The sequence below is a fragment of the Mya arenaria genome, chromosome 9, assembly GCF_026914265.1.
Source record: "Mya arenaria isolate MELC-2E11 chromosome 9, ASM2691426v1".
In the NCBI taxonomy this organism is placed as follows: domain Eukaryota; kingdom Metazoa; phylum Mollusca; class Bivalvia; order Myida; family Myidae; genus Mya; species Mya arenaria.
In genome coordinates this window covers 1,958,317-1,982,456 of record NC_069130.1, presented here as the reverse complement: position 1 = coordinate 1,982,456, position 24,140 = coordinate 1,958,317, and the positions used below count along the sequence as shown (strand labels likewise).

Below are 24,140 nucleotides of genomic sequence, written 5' to 3'. Positions count from 1 at the left end.
ATAGTACAATCAGTTTTTGACAACACCTTAATTTTAGTTTTATTCTTGTACAATAAATCGTAATCCTTAACAATGTTGTGTGTATGTTTGAAGTTATTAAGTGTTGTTGTTGCTTTCGGCCATATTGTTAACGATAACATCTGATCACTTCCAAATGTTTAAATGAACACGAAGGAGAAAATTGATGGAAATAAACCAAATGCAATATAACAAGAGAAAAACAACTGGCCAGTTCAATCGATGATGGATTATGACCAAAAACAATTGATTGTCAATGATTTCAAGCCCAACCAATCAATTTCAAATTATAATCGATCATCAGAACATCACTAAACAACACTGTTACCTTCAGTTTCCTGCGTTGTAACCAATTCGGTGGTTGTTTCCGGCTTAGGTGTCGTAGGTGTTGTTTCTGGCTTAGGTGTCGTAGATGTTGGTGGAATGGTACTGTTGTCTGGATGACCTTGTCTGAATATATTATCATCTCATTCATACACTGACATTTCTATATTCTTGATACATAGTTTTATCAATATCATCTTTGAAAGAATGCATTTTTATAAACATATATTAAATATTGAATCATGCTATGAGGTTATGTGGTAAAATTGTTGAGATATTGTTTTGATATTGGTGCCAGATATTTTGACCCACCTTTACAAATAAAGATCTCTTTATCACCATATAGCAGCAGTCATTAATGGGAATTTTCACCCTTAATATTTCTTTGTGTAACTTGGTATTCCATATGTATTTAGCTGTACTTATACGGTCTCGCTGTAGAGCTAGCTTTTATAGCGAGGTGGTTGAGTGTCCGCTTGCAGAGTGAGAGGTTGTGGGTTCGAACCCCGACAGGTGCACATAGAAATTTGTGCAGTCTGTTACATTTGCAATCATGCAGTTTTGGAATATCATGTAAATTCTAGTGAACTTTTTCATTTTCAAGCATGTACATTGTAAACAATTATAATGAATGAAGAAAGAAAAATTTATATATATATAATAGATTTAAATTCTTATCGTTAGCCTCAACTAAGTGAAATTGATTACAAAACAATATTAACAGTGTTTTGATGACATTATAATCTTTTTTAAATAAACCTGAACAAATTAAGTTAAATGGGATAGTTTGTATTCTGTATAAGGTCAATGAATTTCATCATGGTATCAATTTAAGTTTTTTTTTTCATATGATAGAAGGTCTAAGAACCCTTAATATAACTAGAATCATGAAAAAATGGAAATCTGGTAAACTAATAACTTCGAAATATGCTCTTACCTAAGCAGTGTGATGTTAATGGCGCAGGGATGACAGCCAGACTCCAGCTTGTGCTCAAACCATCGACACTGCTCACAAACTGAAGTATACAACCTCACATTACTGTAACACAGTACAATAAAGTGGCATTCATATTTAAAATCTATACATACACATTTATAACAAACATAAATTTTGAGTGATAAACCTTTAACTACTTACTAAATAATGCATTTATAGAACATATTAATAACTAATAACAAGATTGTAACCGTTTACTTAATAGCTGAAAACACACAAATATTAAAAGATTTACAGTGATCAACGATCGTCCCATAAAGTAGAAAGACCATGTTTTCTGCATCTTTCTATCAAATTAAACACAGTATCCTTCATAAGAACCACTGTTTTCGATATTTATTTAACCTTTTCAGTAAATTAAAACAATTGTATTAATTGTGGTACATCTAATTTGGGAGTAAGAGTCTATCTTTAATATGTAATGAATGTATACATATTAATGAAACTAGATCAATTTGCCAAAAGCTCCGGGGTTTGAGGTGTTGCACGCATAAAAAAATCCAGCCAAGTCTATTTGCCAGGTGGCACTCTCGACAGACCTCTCATATTCCCACCTGTCAGAAATACACAAGCTGTCTAAAGTCCTGTATATGCCCCCATCAAATACAACCTTGGATGAATGCTGGTACATCAATAGAAATAGTTCATAATATTTAAATATAATATAATTAATTAACTGTAGTGTTTTAATGTGCATTTTGAATATATAAGTTTAAAAAAATGATCACCAGTGAAGTGTCTTTTAGCATAAATAATTCAGATTCCTTACTGGAGTAAAGTCATTAAGTTGAACTGCTAAGTTGAAATTACTACACGATCTACTTGCAGCGTAGTTATAGGTAAAGATTTCTGAAGATTTCATGGTAAACCGTCCATATACATCTGGGGTGTTTTCGATGGAAAATGGCTGAGGTGCTCCAAACGCCCCCCCCCCCCACTGTCAGCCACTCCCCTCAGACCAGTGGGGCTAAACACTGGGTAGGGGGCTTAACATGTCAAGGTTGAAGTTGTTTTGAATAAACCTTTTATGCACCCTATGGTCATAATGATTAGGTATATTGATAAAGTTACAAAACAAACATGATTAAACTACAACCTCCTGTATACGGTTTTAGAGTGAAGCCGGGCTCGCAGGGGTCAACAATCCTGCAGGTCGCCACTTGTTGACTTTGAGGCCGAGGCCATCTACAATCCAATGTGTTGCACTCGCAAGGGTACGGTAGGTGAACTGAGTATTTACCAGTTGCGGCCATCTTAAACTCCTCTGAAATTCAAACAATGACAGATGTCACAAAAACAATTTTAATCTCTAGTTAATAATTTAACTTTGATTACCATTGGCCAAATGACATGGCGCTTGTCCAATCAGTGTGCATGAACAAAACAAGAGCTGTCGTAGGACAGGGCAATCAACTATATGCCGTATTGTCTTAGAAATGAATACAATAATGATGTTATATGTGCCTGTCAAAAGCAATAGAAAAATGTCAAACTAAAAAAACCAACAAGAAATGCTGCAATGCAACAAAACCAGGATTTCAAGATTGACTGAAAAACATCAGACTTTGTTGTGAAATTCAGTTTCATCTGGGGGGTTTCTATTTTTAGTAACAGTGACCTGGACGCTAGGAGCCTCGAACACAATCCCTTGGAAGTCCTCCATAAGCTCTTCCTATATACCAAGTTTGGTCACAATAATGTAAACCCTATCTAAAGTTATTCAGTACCGAACAGTTATCTATTTCTAATAACAGTGACCTTGACCCTAGGGGCCTCAAACGCAATCCCATGAAAGTTCTCCATAAACTCTTCCTATATATCAAGTTTAGTCACAATATGTCAAACTTAACTAAAACTATTCAACACCATAGGTGAGTTTGAAACAGCCCTCCCACCAGCCTGCTTGATCAACGACACATGTCATTCTTATAACCAGGTTTTACTATGTGAAAAACTGGTTAAAAAAAAAAAAAGTGCCTGTCAAAAGCAATAAAAAGAAAAAAGAAATAAAAAAAATGTCATTCAAGAGCCATAATTTGTATTTAGGGTTTATATGGAGTTATGTAACCCTTTCTAACGGGACACCGACGCTAGGGTAAGTAGTAAAGCCTCCTTATTCTCCAAATAGTTGAGCTAATAAAAAATATTATGTCACAATGCCAAGCTGTTCATGTAAACAAAAGGTAGAACTGTCTCTACAGAAAAGACTACGGAAATGTAACTATGCATAACTGAACTTAAAAACACTAGAATAGACCAAAGTGATGTAAACTTGGGAAGTACCGATAGGACACATGTCATGTTTCCTCGTCTTCAAAAAGCAGGCAGCATTGGACATATTGAGGGAAGAAATGTTGTTTGGTTGAATGTAACCTTGCTGGCAGACGACGCATGTATCTTCTGTTCCATTTACGTGGCAGGCCGTTACCGATTTATCTGTGAAATGAACAAAATTGTACATGACCAGATGTATTGAAGCATTTTCATAATCTATTCAGTATATATATCATGTTTAAACTTATCTTTTTCACAATGATTGTTATTGACAATGAAGGTGTTAATACATTATATCACAACACGCTCGTTGGCATGATGTTGTGCGAGAGTGTGGTCTTGTGTTGTAGGGAAAACCCTAGTACCTGGGAGAAACCCACTTGTCATGCTTGGTCACCACAAACCATCTCACATCAGCCCAGGCTGGGAATTAGTCCGAGATGCCTAGGCAAGAAGCGAGTGCACTATACACTGGTAATGGGACACCCGTACATATATAGTATATATAAGGATTTCACTCAAGAGTGCTGCACCCTTGCCTTTTGAGGTCTCCCCTTCTGCCCACATAGAGGCCAATATGGGCACCATTCTACCGTCATAGAGGCCAGCATGGGCAACTTTCTGCCCTTATGGAGGCCAGCATGGGAAATGTTCTGCCCTAATGGAGGCCAGCTTTGGCACCCTTCTGCAAAATGAAGGCCAGCGTGGGCAACTTTCTGCTCTTATGGAGGCCAGCATGGGCAACTTTCTGCCCTTATGGAGGCCAGCTTTGGCACCCTTTTGCAAAATGAAGGCCAGCAAGGGCAACTTTCTGCTCGTATGGAGGCCAGCATGGGCAACTTTCTGCCCTTATGGAGGCCAGCTTTGGCACCCTTCTGCAAAATGAAGGCCAGCATGGGCAACTTTCTGCTCTTATGGAGGCCAGCATGGGCACCCTTCTACCCTTATTGAGGCCAGCATGGGCACCCTTCTACCCTCATGGAGGCCCGCATAGGCACCCTTCTACCCTTATTGAGGCCAGCATGGGCACCCTTCTACCCTTATTGAGGCCAGCATGGGCACCCTTCTACCCTTATTGAGGCCAGCATGGGCACCCTTCTACCCTTATTGAGGCCAGCATAGGCACCCTTCTACCCTTATTGAGGCCAGCATGGGCACCCTTCTACCCTTATTGAGGCCAGCATGGGCACCCTTCTACCCTTATTGAGGCCAGCATGGGCACCCTTCTGCCCTTATTGAGGCCAGCATGGGCACCCTTCTACCCTTATTGAGGCCAGCATGGACACCCTTCTACCCTCATGGAGGCCAGCATGGGCACCCTTCTACCCTTATTGAGGCCAGCATGGGCACCCTTCTACCCTCATGGAGGCCCGCATAGGCACCCTTCTACCCTCATGGAGGCCCGCATAGGCACCCTTCTACCCTCATTGAGGTTAGCATGGGCACCCTTCTACCCTTATGGAGGCCTGCATGGTCACCATTCTACCCTCATTGAGGTTAGCATGGGCACCCTTCTACCCTAATTGAGGCCAGCATGGTCACCCTTCTAACCTCATTGAGGCCTGCATGGGCACCCTTCTAACCTCATTGAGGCCTGCATGGGCACCCTTCTACCCTCATTGAGGCCAGCATGGGCACCCTTCTACCCTCATTGAGGCCTGCATGGTCACCCTTCTAACCTCATTGAGGCCTGCATGGGCACCCTTCTAACCTCATTGAGGCCTGCATGGTCACCCTTCTAACCTCATTGAGGCCAGCATGGTCACCCTTCTAACCTCATTGAGGCCTGCATGGGCACCCTTCTACCCTCATTAAGGCCTGCATTGGCACCCTTCTACCCTCATTGAGGCCAGCATGGGCACCATTCTACCCTCATTGAAGCCTGCATGGGCACCCTTCTACCCTCATTAAGGCCAGCATGGGCACTCTTCTACCCTAATTGAGGCCAGCATGGTCACCCTTCTAACCTCATTGAGGCCTGCATGGGCACCCTTCTACCCTCATCGAGGCCTGCATAGGCACCCTTCTACCCTCATTGAGGTTAGCATGGGCACCCTTCTACCCTCATTGAGGCCAGCATGGGCACCATTCTACCCTCATGGAGGCCAGCATGGGCACCATTCTACCCTCATTGAAGAGAGTAATTCACAAAATCAGCTGCAGAAGCAAAAAGCAAATTGTCTCTCAAAATCCTAGACTTGCAAATTGTCTCCCTTAACTCTAGACTTGAATTTACATGTACATGTAAACTTGGCTAAAAATAGAATTCGCTCATGCAGACCTGGCTAAAAATAGAGAGCATTTTTTTAAAACTTTCATGGCCAATAATCTAGGCATTCATGGGCGGATCTGGCTGGTTTTCGAAAGGAACCGAGCTCTAATGGATATCTAGATACTGTACAAGTTTCATTGAGATACAATAAAAACTGAAGACTGTATCGTGTTCACAACCAATTGTTTACAACCAATTGTTTACACAATAGCATTTTTTTATACTATCAAGGGCCATAATCTAGGCATGCATGGGCGGATCTGGCTGGTTTTCGAAAGGAACCCAGCTCTAATGGATATCTAAATACTGTACAAGTTTCATCGAGATACAATCAAAACTGAAGACTGTATCGTGTTCACAAGCAATTGTTTACAGACGCACGAACGCACGACCGCACGGATGCACATACTACGTACACATTACCATCGCATAAGCTCTTCTGGCCTTTGGCCAGTAGAGCTAAAAAACAATAAAAGAATAAATAGAAATGTTTATTTTAACAAAAAAGCACATTTTCGTAACAAGCAACATTTGCATCACAGTACATATTGTGGCATTGTGGCATTAGTCAGATTTAAGTTTCACAAAATCAAGGATTGTTGATTGGCGCATCTTGTGACAAGATGTCCGTTTCGCGAAACTGTTCAATCCGATGTTGAATTGATATGGTAGTGTTTTATTCATATTTTTATTACTCATTTAAATTTCTCACAATTAACTTCTTATCAGTAACTTCTCATAATTATCATCTCAAATGCCCATATCAACTAATATCGGTCATGCGTTAACAATGAAAAACGGTTTTTCACACCTTATCAAATTGCCTTTCAACTGCAATTTTTACAACTTGCGAAAATTTGAACACCTAGCAAATGTTTGTTTATTTTGGAACACGCGTTCGGGAAAAAGTGTGAAATTATGTCCTCGAGGGAGCCATAAGGTTTTGTGCACGATTTGTGTACTTGGGACCGAGGATATTGCTCGACTGCTCGACATAATTAGGTTTCGAGGCAGAGTGGGTATATTTTATATGAAAATAGAAGGAAAAAATTTCGGGACCAAGCTCTGACCTCGAGGGAATGCCGGTTCTCGAGCGACCGCTTGTTCGAGGAAACGCAGTTTCACTGTAATACTCTTTCATATATGCCAATTATGATATAACATCAAACATGTTTGTATCAGTACGAATCCAAATTGTAATAAGGGTGTTACTATGATCAATTTACAACCATTTTGGGTTAACCATTTTGTCCATATGGATGAGACCATTAAACCAGTGTAGAATAGCTTACACTCCTATGCAGTGACTTCCCTTGACGAGCATAGCATTTCATAATGCAAAGGGAAGCAAGCGCTGTGTGGTCAATTAAGTTCTGCTATTAGGATCAAGCCTATTGTGTATGTAAAATACATGCACGTTTGCGCATCAATGTTCAGGTCAAGTTTAACCGTACACTTCACTGAATGAAACAAAGGCATACAATACACTTAAATTAAGGAAAACAATCATCTGTAGCTCAGCATGTTTGTCAAAAAACTCATGAACACTACACATACTTGAGCCAGTCTAAATGTACATTCAAACTACTTACTAGGAGGACAAGCCGTGGGCAAACAGCAGACTGTATCATTTCTCTGAGGAACCTGACCCAAGGGACACAACCCCTTTGAATATTGGAACCACTCCTTGTTGGGGTCATAATTATCTCCCTTGTCTCCCAGCTCTTCACCTGCTGGGTTCTCTCCAGCGGTCGTTACAGGTGGGTGGGATATGGCATGTTTGAATCGGAATGGGGTGGAGTCGACAGCTATCCCGCTCAAGACAACCTAAAACAGACAGTTGAAATTTCATAATTTTTTTACAGCAAATTATATTTCAAAGACATTCTGCCACAGATTATAAGTATCTTCCATGGAAGAGAGTGTAAGATAGGTTCATCCCAACCCGAGCGTAGGGTGTTTTGCGGAAACGAGGTTTAGAATTCTAAATATTGCCAAAATATAAGGTTTCCATGATATTACAGACGATGGTCTTCAACAAGGGAGGTAATTGTGTGATGACAATAAAAAAGGAGTTCCATATGGGTACTTGTTTTATCTTTGCCCGTTGGCAAGATAAGAATTTCTAGCATGGTCAAATTTTTGGATCTACTTATATGAGGTGGGAGAAATATGTAGTTGAAAAACCAACGTCATTATAGTCATCTGTAAACATTAAAATTGGGGTGTACAAGTTTGTACTCTATTATAAATCCTGTGGTTAAAATTTGGAACAAGTCCAGTTGTATAATATTAAGCCTTAAGTTAGAATTTTACTTCTGCCAAGTGTGTTTCCAGATCCCTATATTTAGGTGTAAGTAAGAAGGAAGGTTTTATTCATTTTTCTAACTTTCTAGTCCCTTAAATCAGAAATGAGTAATGAAAAACGAAAAAAAAAAAAAACACCTTTGGATAGGTTATAAAAATTAATGGGTATACGGATATTTTTGTGAGTCAGTCTGGTAACGCCAAACAAACTATTTATTTAGTGTGGCCTTATTAGTCATGATTTTAAATACTATTTCAGCTGAAAAGAGATACGGTTGCTGTATGAATCATTGCGAGTGCACTTAATGTTCTGTTTTATTCTGTTTTAGTACTCCAACGCAAACTAATATGCTGTCCTCACTTATCACTGTGCACTTCCTAGTTTGGATGTTTTACATTTAACCACAATTGTATCATACCGAATGTTTGGGAGTTAACACAAAGGCCATTTTCCACGTATAGTCAAGCGTGACCTCCGGATACACTTGAAACCTGGGATTCATTGAAATGTTTAATTCTATACATCCATGCATTTTTTTCAAATAAATTACCTTGTATATTGCATGATATGTAGCAGTTCACATGTGATTGGCCTTATTCACAAACAATTTCAATAGAAAATCCATCAAGAAGAACTATTATCATTGACAGGTTAAACTGAGTTTTGGCCATAAAGGACATTTAATGGGTATTTTTTACAATACTCTTAGTTTCAGTATCTTGCAAAATTTCTTAAAAATATTGGAAAGATTCTGGCCAAATTTTACTATCTATTATTATCCTTGCAAGTTTCTGGTTTAAGATTAAAGCTGCACTCTCACAAATTGACAGTTTTTACTTTTATTTTATTTTCTGTTACAGTAAATCAGCCGATTTTGGCATCAACGCATTCAATGAGTCATTTAACTCACAATATAATAGATCTTAATTGTTTGGAAAACTGCCAAAAAACTTTTTTTTCTGAAAGCATAACGCTTTTAGACATTAAAAAAAAAAAATTGAACATAAAGACGAAAATCTGATCTTTTGTCAGCAGTATTATATCACTGGTTTCCAGATGCTTACGCAAAAACTGGCTCATTCCAGGACAAAATATAAATCTGTTGTCAAATTGGTCAATCTGTGAGAGTGCAGCTTTAACAATCAATTATTTCAATTCACATTGTACACAGCGAGCAAACATTGGATTCACAGCATTTTGTTATGCATTGAAAATACTCCAGCGCTTCTGGTATGGAGTCAATAAGCGGAAAATGGATGTACATATACAAGTAGAATATGGTCTCTTATTTTTCCTTTTTTAGGTTTATACAAGTAAAGTAAAACAAAACTTAGGGAATGAAGTTCCTCATATATAAACCTACTATTAAAATGGGAAAAATAAGTGACCCTACTCGAAAAAAATGTCCAAGGAAGTACAGAAACTTCCATCATATTGGATGAACTTCCATAAGAAAATGTTTAAAGGTTAAAATACCAAAGTGCATTAATGTTACATTTAAGGCAAATCTAAATAAATGCTAGATTTACATCCATTTTTTTTTCTTAAATTGGGGGGGGGGGGGGGGGGCTTGGGCATTTTTTTTCTCTAGGATGACTGTTTCACAGTTCAATACATGTCCATGCTCTTTCTAATTGCATAAGGGAGAATATAAATTTATTTATTTAGACGAACCAACGTTAAACAATTCTTCTGTTTTACATGTGAATGTCATACATCAACACCATAGGTATAAATAAACGCTGTTCCTGGATAGTACTGGACCGATATGCAAATACAGACTCTTGTTCAACATTTTATTTCAGGCAATAAAATTTAAGTGGTGGCTTAAAAAGATGGGGGGGGGGGGAAATCTAGCAATTAATTTATAGTTGCCTAAGTAATTTTTTAATTAAAATGTTTGGTTTGAATCCATTTGTGTGATACTGACTTGTTTAAGATGCAAATTATTTCAAAATTCGATTAGAAACAGTTGTTCAATAATGAAGATTATTTAGTGTTCAACATTTAAATTTACACGAGACAAAAACTTCCAAACCTGATTGTAAGGAAGTTTACACTTCCAATTTCAATTTCTTAATGTAGCATTTTCTAACTTGTTTGTGAATATATAATTTTTCTACATTTGAAATTATGAATAAGGAGAAAAATATTTTCCTTGTTTCTATAATATGATTTTGTTGGGCTGTTATTAGCTCTACATGGGTGGTTTAAGGCAATTAATAGTCATTCAGCTTCGGAATGTTTTATTTAACTGATGGAAATTTATAAAATGATTGTATAAGTATATTTTATTATTTTAGTACTCATTGCTGAAAATTGACTCTGTCTAACAAAAGGGCACAGCAGTGTGTAGTAAAAAGGCAGCAGGCCGTGCGGGGAAAAAAACAGCAGAGTGCCCCCATTGCTACTGTATTTATAGATGAAGCATTGATTTGGATATGGTAGATTGTTTTTATCAGCAACTTAGCATTATTTAAGAAGTATTTATAAGTGTAAGCAAATACTATTTGCTCTTTGCTTCTTAAAGCAACTGTGCACCAGATGACCAATTTGCAAGAAAAAAAGAAAATTGTCGAAAACTGACATAAACTTGGTATTTATATGTACAATGCATTGAAACTTACTAACTGAAGTACCACATAGTTTACAATTTATTAAAGTTTAGCAGTTATTTCGTATTTTTCCATTAACAAAGTTTACTGGTTATGTCTACCTAATAGAATTCATACCTTATGCGTGATTGGCTAGTCGATGTTAGGACGTGATATTACCAAGTTAGGTATATTATAAGCTTAAATATACCACTCGGTAAGAGTAATCCTTCGTAGCTCAGCGGATACAGTGCTCGGCTGCAATTTTCGAACCTCGTCTCTGACACATTTTTTTTTACATTTTGGTACTTTTTTTACAATTATGAAATCAAAGCTTAACACATTCTATTAAATAATTGTCCTGAGATTCATTACAGAAAAAAAAAAAATTGGTGCCAATCTGGTGTACAGTCCCTTTAAATTGTTTTTATCACCAGATAACATATATGTGGAAGGCTTTCATTAACTCAAATATTTATTTGATATGATGTTTGAATGTTATGTATAACAAGAGATGTTTGTCAAACATTATGCCCCCCCCCCCCCCCCGAGCGCCATGTTGTCAGGATTATATGGACAATTGAATAAAATATGCATGGACCGAAATGACAGCTGATTTGTTGCCGTTAAGGCAGTTTTAAGATTATGACCATTAAAGTGTGAGGATAGAGTGTGTTATGACCATGACCTTTGACTCTATGAACTCAAAATCCAAAGTCATCAGCTGGTCACCAGAAACCTAAATATTAAGTTCGAGGGCCATGGGTGCAGGCATTGTCAAGTTATATCACAGAAAGTTTTTTTCGTTCAAGGTCACTGTGGCCTTGACCTTTGACCCAATGACCCCTTAAATCATAAAGGGTCATCTACAAGTCAGATGCAACTCCAAGTCAAGTTTGAAGGCCATGGGTTCAGGCATTGTTGAGTTATCACTCGGACAACCTTTTACCATTCAAGATCACTGTGACTTTGACCTTTGGCTCTATGAATCCTAAAATCAATAAGGGTGATCTACTGGTCAGGCTTAGCATCCATGTCAAGTTTAATGATCATAGGGTCAGGCATTGTTGAGATATCAGTGGGAGAAGATTTGTTAACTTTTTTGCGTTAAAGGTTACTGTGACATTGACCTTGGCCTGATGACCCCTAAAGTCAATAGGGGTCATCTACTGGGCAGGCCCAACCTTCATGTCAAGTTTGATGACCATATGTCCAGGAATTGTCGAGTTCGCTTTCAAGGTCACTGACCTTGACCTTTAACCCCTAAAATCAATAGGGGTCATCTACTGGTCAGGCCCAAGCTCCATGTCAAGTTTGAGGGCCATGGGTGCAGGCATTGTTGAGTTATCACTCGGACAACCTTTTATCATTCAAGGTCACTGTGACCTTGACCTTTGGCCCAATGACCCCTAAAATCAATAGGGACCATCTTCTGGCCATGCCCAACCTCCAAGTCAAGTTTGAGGGCCATGGGTGCAGGCATTGTCGAGTTATCACTCGGATAACCTTTTACCATTCCAGGTCACTGTGACCTTGACCTTTAGCCCAATGACCCCTAAAATCAATAGGGACCATCTTCTGGCCAGGACCAACCTCCAAGTCAAGTTTGAGGGCCATGGGTGCAGGCATTGTCGAGTTATCACTCGGACAACCTTTTACCATTCAAGGTCACTGTGACCTTGACCTTTGGCCTGATGACCCCCCAAAACAATAGGGGTCATCTACTGGTCAGGCCCAACCTCCATGTCAAGTTTGAGGGCCATGGGTGCAGGCATTGTTGAGTTATCACTCGGACAAGCTTTAAAACTATTTTACCATTAAAGGTCACTGTGACCTTGACCTTTGACCCGATGACCCCCAAAATCAATAGGGGTCATCTACTGGTCAGGCCCAACCTTCATGTGAAGTTTGATGACCATACGTCCAGGAATTGTTGAGTTATCACTCGGACAAGCTTTGGTCTACCGACGGACCGACCGACAGACCGACATACCGACATGCCTGTGCAAAGCAATATACCCCTCTTCTTCGAAGGGGGGCATAATAAAGGGTATCATTTTGGTATATAATCACATGTATGTATACTTAAGGTCTACAGTGGTCCTGAACTATTATTTTGACACTTAAGTAAAGATAACAGGTTAAGATATTCATAACAAATATTTAGTATTGAAAGTAGTTAAAACACATACACACTATGAATTGAACATTGACCCTTGTAAGTGCCCCATTAAAGCTCATTCATTCAATCCAAATCATAAGTGCCTTTCTGACCTAGCATCCTGCCCTTTTCAAATCCTCAAAGTGTTATCCAGCATTGATTCATTACAAATTGAAATATCTAAAACAATGTAAAAATTGAGGATTTAGAAATTAGCGATAAGTTAATACATACTTTAATAAGATTTACTTTATTCAGGATTGTTGGGATATGATTGAGGTTGTCAAACCCATAGTAAATTTATTTTACTGACCGTTCCAAGGCGGTACGTTGTTTGTGCAGTTTTGTGCTGTTTTTCAGTGTTTCTTGTTTGACTGTGAATTTTTTATTTTATTTTCTATGTCTTTGGCGTTTACCCTGTGCTATTAAACGGGGTTTATGTTTAAACTTTTGGCTACTGAGCTTGTTTCTGTAGCTTTTTATATAAATGTAAGTACCATATCTGATTTGAAAGAGGTCAGGCCAACTGTAAACACTATTTCAAACACTTCTCTGTTGCTGTTTAAATGATGTAGGAAAGGGGCATAACATAACAATTATTAAAATCAGAGTTATTGGCCTTGCAATTCATGACCTCCATGTCTCTGTTTACATGTGTACCAAGTTTCATTTAAATACCTTATGCCTAAAAAAAAAATACGTCTGTTTCGGGTAACCCGACCCTACCTATAAAAATGCGCAGACCCTAACTATTTTTTTCCGTTTCTGAGCAAAAAAATATTTGTTAGCGAATAGAGAGTTACGAAGGGCGGATAAATGCAAATTGGACGATCAGAATTATTGTTTATATGATAAAACAAAGTCAGGCAATGACAGTAATGTAGGAAAGACTGCCATGTGCAAGGAAACACTCTGAACTTACGACAGATTTTTAAAAAAAAAAATCAAAAAAAAAAAAAAATCCCTACCTACCCTACCTAAAATTTTTGGGAAGGTTACCCTAAACAAACAATTTTTTTGGGGGGGCCTTATACAGTTTTTCAGTTATAGCCAAAATTAATGTTTTAGCCCTTTTTTGGTCTCAAAAAAGGGGAGAAGTTTTGCCAACTTTTCAAGTCTAAGTTACGGGAGTACATAATATACATGAATGTATGTATAAAACAGGCAACATGTGTAGCAGTTTTCATTTGAATATCTAGAACGCTTTTTGTGTTACGGTCAAGGTTGACTTTTGTGCATGATGCTGACAAACCACAACAGGGCTATCACAATACCGCAACTTTTTTCTTTAAAGCTGCACTCTCACAAATGTATCATTTTAACAACCTTTCAATGAGCCAATCTTTGCATAAATGTCACCCAACCAGTGATATAAGACTGCTAAAAAAATCAGATCTAAGTTTGTCATAATTATTTATGATCCAATGGCTCAAAGTGCAGTTTATCAAACAATTGAGATCTGTTCTATTGTTGATGATCTTATATGACTGAATTTAAGGCATCAAGTTGGCACTGTTTTAAAAACAGGGCTTCCAATAAGAATTTGAAACTGGAAGTATGAACTTCCTGTCCATCAATTTTGGAAGTCTTTCACTGAAATGAGTAAATTTAAGTCTCCCGAATACAATATCTATTTCCACTTCTTTTCAACTAGAATCTTAAAAATCAAGAAATTTGCAACTTAAACTTGCCAAATTAAAAGACTTTTCTAAAAACTGATTGAAATTATAACCGTAAAAGTAATATTGACACAAGGTTTTGATATTTTGAACTTCCAAGCTTTCTACTTTGGAAGTTTTTGTACTTCCAAGGAATTTAAAGATTTAACCCATATCTAGGGAGGAATATACTTCTAAACTTCCTTTAATCAGGGATATGATTGACCTGGCAGCCGGAGGGCTGAAACTTTTTCAGCCATGGGTTTATGGGGCGCTCTTTGGGTCAAAAGCGCACTGCTGTAGAAGAAAAAATGACTTTTTAGAAGCTCTTTTGAGGGCTCTCCTGACTTTAAATTTGAAGCAAACTGGAATATTAACTTAAACAACTGAAAGCAACCAAAATATTTTTTAGGTATATTTTTTTTTGGGGGGGGGGGGGTCTCTGTGGCCATAAGATCCGCAGAATTCCGTGAATCCGCGGACAAATCACATCCCTGTTTAATGGAAGCCCTGTTCTGGGACAAATCTTTTGAAGTGTCCAAACTGACAATCTGTGATAGTGCAGCATTAAAAATAAACAGATACTGATAAGCTAACAAAACATTGTAACCACAACATGAAATGAGTAAGACTGTTTATCTTTCCATGAAAAGACAAATGTATTATTGACATTAACAGTATTTTGTTCATTAATTTAAAAATATAAAAGGATTTCTTTGATGGCCAAAATAAGTTTACAGAGTGAAGAATAACCTTCCTGAATGTTTAAATCAATTAATTTCTGCTTGATTTTGAAGACAGCTCTTAAGACCAGGATGACACAATTAATTATATGAAGTGCCTTTACATGCTCAAGCTCGTAGTAACAACATGTATTACTTACCACAAGAAATGGCTGAAACAGCATCATATAAGTAGGGTCAGGGACCTTTCTCCACAAGAAAGTCTCTGTACTTCATCCTGAAAAAGAGGCAAGTAAACTGGTTTAATGCTTTGGCCTAAGACAAAATAGGTTTGTGTCTGGTTATGACCTGAAAAGTTTGGGTTACTATGAAGGGATTTTTTTTCTTTTGCAAGGTATTTTTGCAGTACCTACAAATTATACTACATGTAATTCTACTAATTTCAGGTCAGATTAACGTTAATATCTGGTTTATACACTGCAAATGCCTTTAAACTATTTCGGAGCTCATGATTTTTTATTCATTTTTTATCGGAAAAAAAATCAGCCTGCGATTAAACAACACAATCGGTCAGGTAACTGGAAGCAAACATTCTTTTGTTTCAGCCTTAATTATTCAATTTAAAATGACTTTCATATGGGTGTTGCTTAAGGCAGTTTAGAGAGGGCCCTGTCCCCTGCCCTTTATTTGGTTGCCCCTTTAACCCTGACACGAGACTGAAATGTCCCCCTTTTACCTTCCAAGAAATCAAATTCATCAATTATAATGATCAAACTTGATTTTTCTACTTTGCAGACCTTGTTGCATCCTGCCCTTTTTCGGCAGCCCCCTGCCCTGTTTAAAGTCTGTCTAATTTTACCCTACTTCCAACACTATTGTCACTATTTATTACTGACACTCATGGAACAACTGCATCCTTAGTGATAATCTGACATATATGGCAAGCAAAGTTGATATGGTAGAGTGCCGAGCACTGTGACGTTGTTACATGAAGACAGGGTTTGAGCTCTGGAAAAACTTTTCTTTCGCATTCAATTGACAAGAATCATCATACCTTGACACATGTTATTAATCTTGTTATACTTGATCTCCTTATAATTGTAGGAGACTGTATATGGCAGATATCTCGAAAGCCTATTTAATGTTTTGTGTCTCTAAATTTCCAAGCCAACTTCAACTCCCTTTTAGATGTGTCCCAGGATTTTGTCCACCTTCAAATCCATTTTAGAGGGATCCTAGGATACTGTAACTATTACTGTACCATAATAAAATACATAATTATTATTTATTCTCCTTTTTGGAATAGGAAAGTCCAAAACATGTGTAACTGGTATAAGTGTAGAAACAACTATTTATGTGGAAGTACAAAATTAATAAACCCTTTTTGTTCGCCTTGTTGGGGGAAAACAGTGATCGTAATTAGCACAAGCCCGCAAGCCCTGAACTGGTAAAATGCTTTACGGGTTCGCTCAAATTCTGTATTTTATACAGCAGGTCTTGTTGACAATATTTTATGAAAAAGAGTATTCGAGTCTGTTCATTCAAAATATCTAATATCTATGAATTAGAAAAGCAATAAGTTCAAATATCAGACCCAAAACCAGGCTAAAAAGTGGCTTAGAGTAACGTTCAAGACAGTAGGATAAGCAATAATATGAAATGGAGTGATTCAGTTGCCGAGACGTTGAGTGGTCTTTAAAGACAGACCAATGAATAAAATGAAGCATTTTATCAACCAAATGGATATAACAGGAGCTGTCACAAGTAACTTGACAAATTGGCCCTGAAAGGCCTCATTGGACGGAGTATTTGGGCCTGTATGGACAGATAGTTTTGAGGATGTAACAAATTTCGAGGTAACCTACCCTACCTTTACATGAAATATGAAAATAATGATCTGTAAAATTTTTGAAGAGCAAAGTATGTACATGGAAACTGCAAGTTGAGTGGATATCAACTCATCTCTGGGTCAAAGTGCTCTTCAGTAATCATAAAAAGATTTTCCGCTAGAGGTTACCATGACCTTGACCTTTGACCCACTGACCTCAAAATTCTAAGGATATCTGCTGGTCATTACCAATCTGCCTACCAAGTCTGGGTTCTTTGGGCCTAAGCGTTTTCTTGTTATTTATTAAAAACAGCGGGACAGACGGACGGTCACAATTCCTATATGCCGCCCTCCTTTGGGGCATATTAAGCCCTATGTTTCGACAAAAACCTGTAATAATTTATCAATTAAAACTCACAAATATATCCAGGCCCCAATTTCTCGAAACTTCTTAAGCTTAACAGGCTTAAGTCGCTTATTTCAATTAGCAAAAAAACATACTAATAATGATTTTGATAAATGAAAAATGGTTTCTTCTAATAAGCATACAGATTTTTATTATATAATTTATAAAAAACTTTTAAAAGAGTAAATATATCGCATATTATAGAATAACAAAAATAGTGAGTTTAGCTTAATCCTGTTATAAGGGACTTAAGAAGTTTCGAGAAATTGGGGCCTGATGTCTTGTTTTTCAAATGTGCAACTTAATTTGCATAAAAATAAAATCGTAATAAATTTCAAATGAGGAAAAAAGAAGATGCAAAAACGTCACTTTACTTCAAGAATAAGTTATTACTGATATTCAACATAAAAAACTGCAGATTGTATACTACTGTTGCAAAAACAACAACATTGCATGTACACAGTGCACATCAAATTTCTGTGAATTATGTCGACCATCACATGGTAGGTACTGCTCAAAATAAATATGTAACACAGAGCATTGCTTCATTTGGAGTGATATGCCGAGTATTTCATAACATATTTTCATAGACTCAGGGGTAGAGCATTCCCCTGGACTTCCAAAGGAGTCAGGACTAGATCCTATGCTGCTCAGCATTGTGGAAGATGCACTACCTGTGGGAGACACACATTAATAAGGAAACAGCTTATCATAAAATATGATCATTTTCAAATTCCCAACAACAATGGCACATTAACTACACTTTAAAAAATGGGAACAAGTGAACCTGCAGGTCTGTATTAGATATTGAACTGACAATTTTAACATGCATTTACAGTAGGAAAGATTTGCCTTTATCCAGACTGTAAGGAAATTACAATGCATCCTGATATTCAGATTTCGTTTTAGGTGCATTACTATGAATATTTAGATTTTAATTGTCCTTTGAAGAAAGATAATAATGCTCATAACACATTTTTTTTTATCTTAAACATATTTTGGGAAACCATTTTATATTTATTTTACCAATGATGTCAGACATTTCTAAAAGAGGCTCTTTTGCAGGCCAAAGGAAGTTAATAATCTGTTTTGTTTCTGTATAAAAATACATTTTCAGGGCTTTCCAACTTAATGGGCTTAAAGGATTAACAAAAATGGTGAGTTTGACATAAAGTTTTTTAAAATTAAGTTTCAAATACCTTTTCTTTTTAATACATATTTCTAATAACCAATGAAAACAAAAATAAGTTTTTCATTCCTGTAAAGTTTGCATTGTTTGAACAGAAGATGAGTTTAATTTAAAGCAAATTTTATTGAGATAACTTCAAAATTCAGGAGGAATATCTTGAAAAAAAAATCAAAAAGTGTCTGAGAACTTCTCACCTAATATTTAGGCTATTGTTGAACACTAAATTAGGCACAAAAACACATATATGCAGCATACAAACCAGTGCTCCAGCTAGCCCGTTTTTCAATGGCGCAGCGCCCGTGCCCCTTTTTTTACCGCCCTGCCCTTTTTTGAGTAGTGCCCTTTTCACAAATACTCTATTAGGGCCAATTATTCCGTTAGTGCCCTTTTTACTATTGAAATCATTATGAAAGAGCAGCAGCCCTTAATCCGCTGTCATAATTTAGACAAATTACGTAATACTTATGATAATAGTGATCCTGCTAGGTGTCACCATGCCCCCATTGTCTGCTTAAAATATGCCGTACTGCCCTTTCATCTTCCCATGTGCCTTGTCCAAGTCATATGACAGCTAAGTGTGTATTTGTGTAGTGAGCAGACGACCTGTGTATTCATAATTGGTCATCTTCTAATCCAATAATTAGGAAGAGCCAAATACGGAAACATCGGCAGGAGGCGGGGCTATTTAATGTCAGCCAATCAGAATATACATTGAGAACTCGTTCATTCAATCATGAAAGTTCATAAAATGCGATAGAAAATGTGAAGGGATGGTGAAAAGAGTTGTCAAGCACAAATCTTGAAAAATAATTGTTAATTGTATTGTACTGATGATACTCGCCATTTTAATTAAAAAATTGTTGATTTGAAGCAGACAGTCACTGCCGATTTGTAAACATAAGAAAGGTGGCGCTGACACAATCAAATACATCACCTTTTCAAAAAAAGTTTTGAAAGTTAATTTCTAAAATATTCATGATGAAAATTTCTTTGTTACCCACAAAAATATGTTGATGTTTTATGTAGCATTTATTTACCATGTCCACGATCTTGTCAAAATTCGCCGAAACCGCCATTTTGTCAGAACATTTTTCGGAGTTATTTTATCAATGCTCTGTTCTATAAGTGATTTTTTTAAACCAGGGAAGTGATTTTTATTGTCATTTTATTCTAAAACATCTGCATATTAAACATTATTTTACCAAAGACAATTTAATAACAGCCAGGCTGAATGTAACATTCGTACCCAATCGCGATCGTACCAAACTAAGATTCGTCCCCAACATATATCTTTTTTTTTGTTTATATTTATTTGATTGCTTCAAATGTTTAACTGTGTTTCTTTTTTTCTTCATTTAACATACTTTTTAGGAGAAATATGTGACATTGCACTTAAGAAGATGCCAAACAAGTACAATCATACTACCTCAGACAAAAAGACAAATTTTAATTTTGATATTAAAACACACCCTTCTAATTTTAGAGAAAAAACAACAACACCATTTTGTATAAGTCTGAAAATCATGAAAAATGATTTAAATTGAGTATGTAAACAAAACAAATACTAGGGGCAGACCCCCCCCCCCCCCCAGAATTTAAAAAAAACAACAACAAAAACCTTGTGACAGGGATTGACCCCTCCCACCACCATCCCCAATCGCCTCTACACGACTCATGTAGCTTGACCTTTTCAAAACTCCACCCTGCCCTTTTCAAATCCTGGCTGGAGCACTGCAAACAACATACCGGTATCATCTCATCAAATTATACATCTACATGATTGTACATACTTTATTTTATATCTTCCATTTAATCAGTCAATATGTGAATTAATGTTTTACCTAGTCCACCTAAATGGCCGTCAACGAGTCTTTTAATGATTTTTTTAATATGGCAGACTCGTGACGTCCACCATCCCAGCAAAAAGTAGCAAGCGGTCCTTGCGCAGAGAATCCTCGCGGCCACAATTTTGAAATTATCTCCGTTATAAATTCAAATTTCTACGAAAATATTACTGCCTACTATTAAACACATATTAAGTTATGTCAGTATGCCCAAAAAACATGTTAAGTTATCATTAAACACTTACAAGTGTCGATTGTTTATCAAGTATCCCGATATCGGTAAATCTGGGACAAATCTGACTGGTTGTGTACATGTATAACGGTATTTGTGACCCATAATATATTAATGTGAAAATAACAACTCTAATGACAAATTTAATCCATTTCAGATCACTGTCGGATAAAAATTGAACAACTTTGTCATTATTTTTCAACATCAATGCATATTATTTCAGTATATCATTTCGCCCGTTGTTAAATGGTAGAGAGTTGTAGCGTTACAGGGATACATAAGAAATGTCTAAATAATAAAAAAAAGTATCCCTGATCGCTCATTATTGTAGCTAATGTTTTACCCATGCTTGCAAAAAAATAGCACATAAATGACTTCCTCATCTCTTTTGGACATTTTTGATTGTGTCATCGGATGGACCCATGCATTCGCTACAATATTCACCATGCAAGTACCATATATTCTTCATGCAAGTCAACTAAACATGACATTTGTGACCAGTGCACCCAGAATAATAGTTTGATTACGCAGGTGCATTGGGTGGCACAATCGGAACAGGGGAAGTGTTTAGTCTAAAATAATAGACGTGTTATACGGGATTCTTCCAATCCCTAACATCTAAACGGGAATGTGCAAAAAACGGGGGTGTTTTAAAAATATTGAAATTGTTTTAAGTGAAGTATTTTATGGTTGAAATTGATCATAAAGAGTTATATTCATATTTTACCATGTAAGTGAAATGTTATTTTGCACTAGACAAGCATTTAAAGCATTAAAACAAGTTGTTTACCTTTCCAATAAAATGAAAGTTGACTGACACAGACAACAATTATGCGAAGGGGAACAACTCGATACAATCGTAATAGCTCGGCCTCCTCCGACAAAGCTTCGAGATAGACCTCGTTATACAATTGTAACAACTCGGCCATGGCCGAAATGTTCCGAGCGATTTAAAACTGTGCCCTAAAGCCTTGCAGGTGCCCTTCATGTATATATCGTTATGTTTTGACAGAATGAAATGAAAAAAAGCCGTCAAACTCATAATTATAAGTTGGATATTTATTTTTTTGTGTACGGAACTAATATAAAATAACATTATCTGGTAATATTTCTTGTTTTTATGATATTTTATAGACGCTATATGCTTTAACCCGGAATCCTGATCGGAACAACTACCCACTTTTGATACTAAACAATTTGTACGTGAAGGATTTGCCATATCAAAAATATAAAAAAAAATCTGTCAACGTACAATTATTTGGACTAGGGAAGTGTTATTTTCTGCATGTCTCCACACTTAAAGACATTTTTAGCTATTGGAATCAGATACACATGTTTATAACGCACACCTTATGATTATTTGGTGGAGGTAATGATGAAGAATGGCTAAGAACTTAGTCAAAACACATTTATTGTCAATAATAACATTTAAGTGAGGTCATCCAGACAATTAAACAAAAAATAGAACGAGAAAATGCAGGTGTTTTTTTTAAAAATAGGTTATAATGTAAACAGTGATTAGAACTAATAAAAATACATACATGTCAACAATTAGTATAAATGAAAGCTCTTCAAAAACCTCATCATTTGTTTATTTTTACGATCACTCATTTAATGTTTCCGGTTCGCCATTTTGTGCTGGCTGGGCTGCATACCACTATTAAAATACACTCCACATTGTCCGACCGCAGTTATCTTCTCGTAGTTCTGAAAGACTCATGAGCATCAACATGTCACATGTCTGGGTCGTCCCAGATTCTTGATTATAAGATTTTTAATTAAATTGAACAGGTTATGTAAGAAATAGTTATAATAAAAGATTTAATAAAACTTATACGGATTTTATCCAAGTATATTACTACACACCTTTGCTTATAGACTGCCTTTAAAATCAAGTTCTTCAGCATGGTAGTAGTTTTTTGTAGGATGTATTTTGCGTCTTATATACGTATGTAGTACCACTGACCGGTCTGATGGTTCCATGTAAAACTATAATGTTGGTACTAAGATCTTTTCTGAGTTTGTTGGTGGGATATAGATAAGAAGTTCAAAACTGTCATGCCCTATCATGAATATAGGACTCATGATACAAGTGCAGATCTATGGAATGCTCGTAAATCCCATGGACATGGTTATAACTGTAATCTGTACCGCAAACAGAGACACAAGGGGCGGGGGACTGGTGGTGAGAGTGGGGGGGGGGGGGCAGCATCCCTCATTTGATAACTTTTTTGAGGATTACATGTATATCATAAACATAATACACACTTTATAATTGTTTATTTCAATGGAAGCTTGATCGTCGTTTGCTTGTTTTTAAGTTTAGTACTTCCTGAAGCTTAACCAAAAGACTGCGAGGTATATTTATTCCTAAAACCTTTTTTGGGGGGTGGGGGTGGGGGCGTATAAAAAGACGTATTGAAGATTTAAAAAAATCTCAAAATTATTTCTTCCTGTCAGTTCGACTATATGCTGTTAGTGTTTTGTCATCATTTATGATGGCACTCCAACACATGACTTCATGATTTGATTTTTTTTTTGTAATAAATTGTTTGGCTATTTTAATGTTTTAATACAGGTTTTCTTAGTGTCTTTACAGACACGGCACCGTAGTTGGACAGCGCATTCGTCGCTTTGTTTACTAAATGATGCCATGTTCGCCACATTTTGTGTGATGATTCACCGCGTTTGTTGGATTTGACCACCGTTGAATAATATTGTATTGACAATTTCATGTTCATCTTTTATTTTCTAAATAAAATGGAGCTAACAGGCGAAACATCTTTTTTTTTCAATTTTAGGAGCGAGCGATAATCGAAGCGATACAAATAACAAAAAAAGTATTCGTCATTGAAATAACATGACCAAAATCCAACATATCTCATTTATTGTATCTCGGACATTTAAACATTACAATTTTGGGGGAAATTGTGCTGACTTCCTAACAAATGTCACGCAAAACAAGTATTACCTCACAGGCTGACAAGATATTTTTTTAACTTTTATATAAATTAATCAATATATGGGATGTATACCAGATGTTAACCGATTTCTTAAGAAGTATGAATAACTCGAATACGTGGATATCTGTTTACAAACGGGTTGCTTTCCTTCCAAATATGAACGGACAGCTAAAAATAAGGAGGTTGTGTTCGACTCGAGCGGAATCTTTGCAAAATCTTCTAAAAAGCGCGGTACTAACAACCTTTTCATTATAAACATTTATTTTACTTACTGATTCAAATCAGATTAAAGACACTTTAATGCATAAATAAAAATGTTTTTAACGCGATACTTTTTTGTTTTATGACGTCATTTTAACATTGCGCAATGGTACGTTTATGATGTGACG

At 36.6% G+C, this 24,140-nt stretch overlaps 1 protein-coding gene across 4 annotated transcripts in view; it reads right to left on the bottom strand.

Moving 5' to 3' along the window:
- Positions 1 to 22,431, bottom strand: part of LOC128246796 (dentin sialophosphoprotein-like) — a 36,227-nt gene extending 13,796 nt beyond the window's left edge. For all 4 annotated transcript variants that reach the window (XM_052965233.1, XM_052965235.1, XM_052965234.1 and 1 more), the window contains exons 1-7: positions 22,330 to 22,431; positions 15,490 to 15,566; positions 7,478 to 7,712; positions 3,623 to 3,775; positions 2,436 to 2,603; positions 1,280 to 1,358; positions 347 to 468 (exon numbers count right to left, since the gene is read on the bottom strand). In XM_052965233.1, the coding sequence (XP_052821193.1) occupies positions 347 to 468; positions 1,280 to 1,358; positions 2,436 to 2,603; positions 3,623 to 3,775; positions 7,478 to 7,712; positions 15,490 to 15,516 (784 nt within the window). In that variant the 5' untranslated portion in view covers positions 15,517 to 15,566; positions 22,330 to 22,431. The remainder of the gene's footprint in view (positions 1 to 346; positions 469 to 1,279; positions 1,359 to 2,435; positions 2,604 to 3,622; positions 3,776 to 7,477; positions 7,713 to 15,489; positions 15,567 to 22,329) is intronic.
- Positions 22,432 to 24,140: the final 1,709 nt, after the last annotated feature.